Below are 7,404 nucleotides of genomic sequence, written 5' to 3'. Positions count from 1 at the left end.
TATAGCCAAAAAAATCAGAGAGCGAGCTATATTTTTTGCATCTCGCGGTGGAATACCCTTTTGTTAGGTCTTAAAATTCTTGGAACCTACTTGGTTTGCAAGACAACACGGGCATATTTGGCCAAAAAAATCATATACAAAAGTTAGTGTACTATAAGGGAGGAACTCCCTGTCTGGTATAGTCAAAATCAAAGAATAAGCCATATCTTTTGCATCTCAGGACAGAATACCCAGAACATGCCTGGTCTACAAAAAAACGTGAGAATATTTGGCAAAAAACATCATGTGTGTGTGTGTGTGCATGTGTGCATGCGTGTGTGTGTGTGTGTGTGTGAATTAAATCTCCGAATAGAAGCTAGCAACATTAGCTCTCAACCAAAAGTGTGTGAACAATTGTATAATGTTACTATAGAGTCACGTGTTTCTTGTAATTCAATGATCTAATTAAGATACATAATCTCAATTCAAACACTTACACAATTTGATTCAAAGAGTAAATAAGCCGTTTGGATGGCCTTGGCTCGGGGGGGGTCACTCATCATATGTAACCCTATCACGTGAGTTCAACATAAGGATATTTTTTATTTCTAAAATTTACAGAAATAAATATACATAAGGGACTATTTTAAATAGTTTTGGAAAAAATTTACAGATTTGTATAGAAAAGGGGTACATTTTATTAATGAAAAATTTACATATAAGGGATTTTAAATATAGGCCTTGAACGCACGTGATATAGAGGGTTTATGCATAGTGACCCCCCCGAGGGCCTTGGAAAGTGCCTAGAGTAAATAACTTCATCAGTCAATACTTGGACAAGTAGACTTGCCCAAGTGAAAACATACATGCATTTGCTACTCCCTCTTATGAGTTGGTTTTGGTGGTGCTATTTCATACATCTTGTTTTTTGTATTGAAGGGAATGTGATACTGACATATGGAAGTGTAGTATGTTGTTGTTATCGCACTAAATTTGGGTCTTAGCATGGGAAGGTGACACAAAAAGCACTATCCGGGACATTTAATGCTTTTAGTGGTATAGGACACCTATTTCAAACCTTAAAAATCTATTGCAATGATAAAATGTGCTTTTTGACTCTTACAATATTGTAAGTTCATTAAAGAACATGAGAAGAACATTGATATTTTAAAAAAATCATATATTAAGGTACATAATTTGTGCTATAAGTAATGTGCTGTGTGCTTTCATAAAGCACAAAAAGCATGTCACCTAACCATGCTTAGACCAAGTACCCCATGAAAAGTATGTGTTGCCAACAAGATCATACTACCAAGCTTGATCCTCCATCACAATTGCATGATGCCCTTTATCTCCCCAACAATGTGGTGCCAACAAGACGATACCATGTCAAAGCTTGATCTCTCCATTCACAATGGATATGTTGCATGCCCTTTGTGTCCGCGACATGTATTGGACCTTGATCTTTGCTAGGGAAACCTACGTTCCTACCTCACTTTTGGTGCTTAGGTACATGGTTGGGAAACAATCCTTATCACGATAAAGATTCAGCCATATATGGTCAATCATGTCATTTTCTATGTAAAGCTGCTAAGTGCAACCAGGGACAAGACAAGTATTACCATTAAGAGGCAACATTAAAGATTGTGTTCTTCAAGAGCAAGTACCCCATGAAAAGTGTAATTCTTAAGGAAAGTATGATTAGAGGCAAAGACCCGTGGTGGCAAGAGGCCAACCAAAATACTTGCAGTAAGCTTGAGATAAGAATCATTAAGAAGGTGGTTGTGTGGTTAATTTGAAATCTCACTTTGAGTCCGTGCACGCGAGGCCAGTTATGCAAGGCTGGTGATGCATTTTCTACGTTGGCACTACTTTTTAGGCAAAAGTGAAGCAGCTTTGGTGTCAAGAATGGCACCTCCATTTTGCCGGAGGTTGCAAAACTGAGCTCCAGAGTGCCATTTTCTCCAAGCCAATTAAAATCTGGCATGTGGCACTGGTGCTCGACTGAGCTGCCTTTAATGCTTTAGATCTCTATGGGCAAGCCAATCAAAGATGCACAGCTCTCCCTACACAACTCCTTGCAAATATGCAAAGGACTCCTACACTCCTCCATTAAATGCTTGCACTCCTCCATTAAAAGCTTGAAGCTCCTTGAGTATTTTTGCATGTGAACCAAACGTCGATCTAGAACAACTTTGCATTCTTTTGAGCATGTGCACTAAGCCTTTGTGTACCAATTAAATACTCATGTATTGTATATGTGGATTGGGGTCAAGTTGAGATGGCCACCCACTTTGTGTACCCATCCTTATCTATTGTGTGGGGACTATATACCACGTGAATGGATCAATCATTCTTGCAGTTCATGTGAAAGGGGGTGACGCTTCAACAACAATTAGTTCATGTGGGAGGAGCTGACGCTTCAACAACAATTATAGGAAGGGCAGCAAGTGTGGGGTGACCCTTCAACTACAATTGAAATTGCTTTTCCTAATGAGAAGCCTTGATTTTCTGCTAAAAAATATCTAGCCTATATGTACTCTCCTTTTTCCAATGAGAAGATAGACTTTCACCTAAAAACGCTTTCCTATAGCTAGCATGGTATTCTTTTCTTTTTCTTTTAATATAATATTTATTCCGCACATTTTCATTTTGCTAAAAAATGTGTAATATAAGTGTGCTTTGCATTACAAAATGAAAATTTTTTACTTTTTCATTTGACAACGAAAATAAATAAAGAGAAATTGTAACACATCCTTGATAAAAGACGGTGAAAAATCGTAATTCTTCGCTGTAAAACAGCTACCTTTCCACTTTCACATTCGCAAATTATAAGCTGAAATTGTTGAAACAATGAGGGTTTAAAAGGTGAACGACCTTCCAACAGTCATCGACGAGTCACTTTGGCAGGCTGATAAGAACAATACGCAATCACACGACAGATCCAGTTGGCTGCGGCCCACGAGCTGTGAACGACTATGAAACAGGTTGTTGCTTATGCCACATGATTCTAGATGATTTCCGTCTCCTGCACGTTGCCGCAAAAGATAATCTCCTTTTGCAATATCGTGTTCGTTGATCTGGATGTCCGGCAGGTAAGTGATGATCCCTTCTTTCGTCCTGTGAGCATTAGGAGGTTCTCATCACTGCCCTGGATGCTGGGCAACAACTCATGTGTTGCTATGATCTCGTTGTACCCTGTCTAGCACAGAATCCTCTTTCGCGAACTTCTATCATCTATGGCATAATTCCGCGGTCGAGCCTGCTTCCTGCTTCAGGGTAAACAGCTAATTATAGAAGGATGGCACTCAACAACCAAATCAAGAACGACAGCGCTACCCCCAAAAAGTTGAAGAAGCCGCAGAAAGAAGGAGATAGAATTCTTGTAGATATCGTCGACGCTTCTCCGGGAACCGACGGCGGCAGTAGCCACCATTCTTCTCCTTTCTTCCTAAACGTACCAGGCGGGCAGCGCATTGGACCGTCGAGCGATCGCGAGGTTGCATCCGGTGGTAAAGAAATAAAAGAACAGGCGCCCGCCGTACAAAGCGTAAATACAAACAGAGGCAAAGATCAGGAGAGGAAGGATGCGCCAGAGAAAGAATTGATTTTGTTCGCGATGAGGTTGGCTGTCTTGGAGAAGCTGGCTACTACGGTGGGCACTCTGGGATTTATCTGGGCCACCGTCGTTATTCTCGGTGGATATGCATCAACACTTAAGACAATAGATTTCTGGTTTGTTACGGTTATACTGGTCATAGAGGGCGCGAGGATCTTCAGCCGGAGTCACGAATTGGAGTGGCAGCATCAAGATGTAACAACAAGCACAATCTCCCGAGCGTACCTCAAAGGATCGGATGCCATTTATCACAGCAGTGGTGCTCTGCGCAGGGCTCTCTCCAACTTGGTAAGCCCAACAGGTGCGAGGCGGCCGGAACATTTATCCGCACTGGACCAATTGGAATCCCCAGGTTTGGAAGCTCATCCTCTAAGTCAAACCAATGCCCGTGCCCTGCTCAGAACGTGGTCTCTGTCACGGGTGCCGCTGGTTCCGTTCATGAGCTGGATTTTCCAGGCCAAACATGTGAGTGGGTTTCTGTATTCCATGCAACTGGTTTCTGCAGTGCTCAGCATTGTTCTCTCCGTTTTGCGTCTTAGCAGCCGTAAATTCCGAACGCCAAGTGAAGGAGATGCAGCAAGCAATCATGCTGCTGCTCTCATCGTGTTCTACGTTCTTACAGTTTTTGAAGCTCTAGTTTTCCTTCTCGAGAGATCATACTGGCAATATCAGATCTCTCTGAAAAAGATCTTGGTCAAGGTGAACGATGACTTGTGCAAGTTGCCAAGCGATGATCGCTATACGACAAGATGCTTCTTCTACGATGTGTATTCTAAGTGCTTGACGGGGAGTATCTTTGAGGGTCTGAAGATGGATCTGCTGGATTACACGATATCGTGGTTGCAATCGGATACCCCATCTGAACAAATGGGTGGGTTGTGCGTCCTGTTAACGTTTTCGGATCAAGCAGATTTTTGTGACGACACTTTGAAGGCAATCAGCACCCGACAAGGGACCGTTGAGCGGCTCTTGGAGATGATCACTTGGAAGAACTATGAGGAGCAGAAAATAAGAAAAGCAGCAGCGCGTCTCTTACGCAATCTTGTGAGATATAATCGGAATAGCGTTCGAGTGGCAGCAATTCCTGGCTCTATCGACGCCATCTTCAGTTTGCTATCTCACGACGATTCGCAGAGCGACGGAACGGAATTACCATTCGCTCAGGAATATGTCCGGGGGGTCATTGGTGGACAGATTGCAGAGAAAGACTTGGCAACTTACGACTTGGGGCTAAGAATTCTGATTAATTTAGCCGGAAATAATGTGAATTGTGCCAAGATTGGGAATACCAGAGGGGTACTTGCTACGATGATCAGCCTTATCAATGTAGAAAACAACCCACTGCTGTGGAGTGCGCAATCGACTGAGGATACGATTTTGTTCCTGTCTCTTGAGCTTTTAAACCTCTTGGCCCGTTGCCCGGGTGTGGCGGGGAAGAATCTGCGACAGGATATTGCTAAAGTGCTGTTTTCAATCACAAATCTACGAAACATTTTGAACCTAAAGCAAGCGGGGTCTCACGACGTGCTACGGTTCCATGAACTTGCAGCAGGAACTTTGTCGAGCTTGGCCATGGACGACGACGTGAGGGAGGTGATCGGTCGGACGGGAGGGATCATGCGAAGTCTGTTAGCGGTATTTCTGAAGGAGATGGAGGACGGCAACAAGACGCAAATGAAGGTAGCGGTGAAAGCCGGGGAAGCGTTAACGCTACTGGCGCTACAGGATGGGAAAAACTGCGCGAGGATGCTTGGATTGAAGCTAGAGAAGGAAGGATGTGCGACCTGCGAGGGGACGAGAGATGTGGTGCAAGCTTTGGTGGGGATGATAGGCGACGAGAAGCGAGGGCGTTTGGCGATGAGCATACTACGGAGTTTGTGCTCGAACACAGACGACGAAGGGTGCAAGGCGAGGGTGGCAAGATGCACGGCACAGGTAAACGGCAACTTACGTCGATGCATCTGCAGTTTACGTCGTACGTCGATGCATCTGCTGTTTACGTACTTCTATGCGTCGATGCATCTTCTGCTTACGGACGTCGATGTATCTCCTGTTTACGTTGTCGATGCACCTGCGGTTTGGGTCGTCGATGATGGATCTCCTGTTTACGAACGTCTCTGCATCCTGTTAGGATGCGTCCCCTGTTTACGCACGAATGCGTCTCGTGTTTACGTCGTTAACGCATCTCCCGTCACGTACGTCGAACCGTCGTACGTACGTCCGTCAATGCATGTTCTCTTTACGTGCAATTGTAAGTTGTGAAGCAAAGGAAGGTGGCAATGGCGATGACGGAATGTAAGGTGGTGTGTGTGCAGGTGATGAAGGTGGTGATGGAGGAGAAGGGTCGGAGGCAGGAGGCGGCGCTGGGGCTAGCGGCGAGAATAGTGCAAGGGCTAAAGGAGGGGGAGTTAGCGGAGCAGCTGAGGCTGGCGGGAGTAGCGAGCGGGGCGGAGCTAGTAAAGGGAATAGGCGGCGTTTTGGAGAGACATCCGACGCCGTCGCCCAGTTTACCGCGGGTGCGCCGCCACTGTTTGGAGTTGATTGAGGTGCTTGTAAAGGCGGACGCCGCCTCTTTTTTGGCGGAATTCCAGGCGCCTGCCTTCGCCCGGCTGCTGGACGGCGTCGCCGCCACCGCCTCCGATTTAGAGAACTACGCCACTTTCTCCGGCGCCATCGGCGTTACCCTCCACAGACTCCCCATGGAACACCTCCTCAACTCCGCCATCGCCACCCTCCACCTCCACCACGAAATCTCCTTCGCTTGACGCACCGCTTCTCCGTCTTTGCAGCATTCGCCATCGCCATGCTCCAGCTTCTCCACGAATTCTGCTTTCGTTGACCATTTCTCCGTGCTTGCTGCATTGCGTCGCCATGGAGCTCACCTCCTCATCTCCCGTCCGCCGCCATCGCCCAGCTTAAGCTCCACCATCAGATCTGCTCTCTCCACGTCCGTTACTATTTCTCCGTCTCCCTGTAGGAACCCTCGGCGTCACGCTCCACACCACGGATCACCTCCTCGTCTCCACCTTCGCCAAGTTTCAGCTGCACCACTTCTCTTCGTCATACCCATTTCTCTGGCTCTGTAGCATTCCCTACTGCACCTCCGCCGGCATCGCCAAGCTCCAGCTTCACCACTCTCTTTCCCATTTCTCCGTCTCTGCCGCTTTCCCTACCCCTTCTTCCGTGCCGTCGGCTTCGCGCTCCACACCCGGCGCACCTCCTCATTTCCGCCGTCGCCAAGCTTCAGTTCCCCACCAGATCTGCTTCTCTTAACGCCCGGAACCATTTCTCCGTCTCTGCATCCCCCATGCACCTTCTTTAAGACGGACTGCTCAAAACATCAATGGTAATCAAGGATGGACCAACTTCTCACACGCCAAGGATTGTTTATCGATTACAATCTGTAATTTCCTTTCCACATTCCTCGAGCACCGCTGGACTTCCTCATCGAAGCTTCAGCTCCACAGCCAAATCTGCAGCATTTCCTGTACACCCTCTTCGGTGCCGTGCGCGTCACGCTCCACACCCTTCAGCTCCACCATCAAATCCGCTTCTCTTGACGTCTGCAACCATTTGTCCGTCTCTGTTGCACTCCCACACCTTCGTTGGTACTCTCGTCGCCGTGTAACAACTTAAACTCGGCATCTCATTGCTTCAGGTCCGCATCACAACCATTTGTCCCTCTCTTGCATACAAATATTTTGTATTAAATACTGTGGAAATTGGTGACCATTTTTATGTGGTACAGGACGGAAATTCGAGACCATTCTCATGTGTGTATAGCATTTTCTCATGCGTTTGCATAC

The 7,404-nt window shown here is 46.3% G+C and overlaps 1 protein-coding gene across 4 annotated transcripts; it reads left to right on the top strand.

Moving 5' to 3' along the window:
* Positions 1-2,842: 2,842 nt before the first annotated feature.
* Positions 2,843-7,197, top strand: LOC147879638 (uncharacterized). 4 transcript variants are annotated; one of them, XM_087371925.1, is made up of 3 exons: positions 2,843-3,074; positions 3,191-5,533; positions 5,914-7,197. In XM_087371925.1, exons 2-3 carry the CDS (start codon positions 3,281-3,283, stop codon positions 6,361-6,363), a joined length of 2,703 nt encoding a protein of 900 aa, XP_087228051.1. In that variant the 5' UTR covers positions 2,843-3,074; positions 3,191-3,280; the 3' UTR covers positions 6,364-7,197. The 4 variants fall into 4 exon arrangements, with proteins under 4 accessions (XP_087228051.1, XP_087228052.1, XP_087228053.1 ...); XM_087371926.1 differs by having other exon boundaries at positions 3,186-5,533; XM_087371927.1 differs by having other exon boundaries at positions 2,843-5,021; positions 5,148-5,533.
* The last annotated feature ends 207 nt before the right edge of the window (positions 7,198-7,404 follow it).

This window comes from Dipteris shenzhenensis, chromosome 33 (assembly GCF_047967505.1).
Source record: "Dipteris shenzhenensis isolate YYH24624 ecotype China chromosome 33, Dip_SZ_1.0, whole genome shotgun sequence".
NCBI lineage: Eukaryota > Viridiplantae > Streptophyta > Polypodiopsida > Gleicheniales > Dipteridaceae > Dipteris > Dipteris shenzhenensis.
This window is presented reverse-complemented; position numbering and strand designations above follow the sequence as displayed.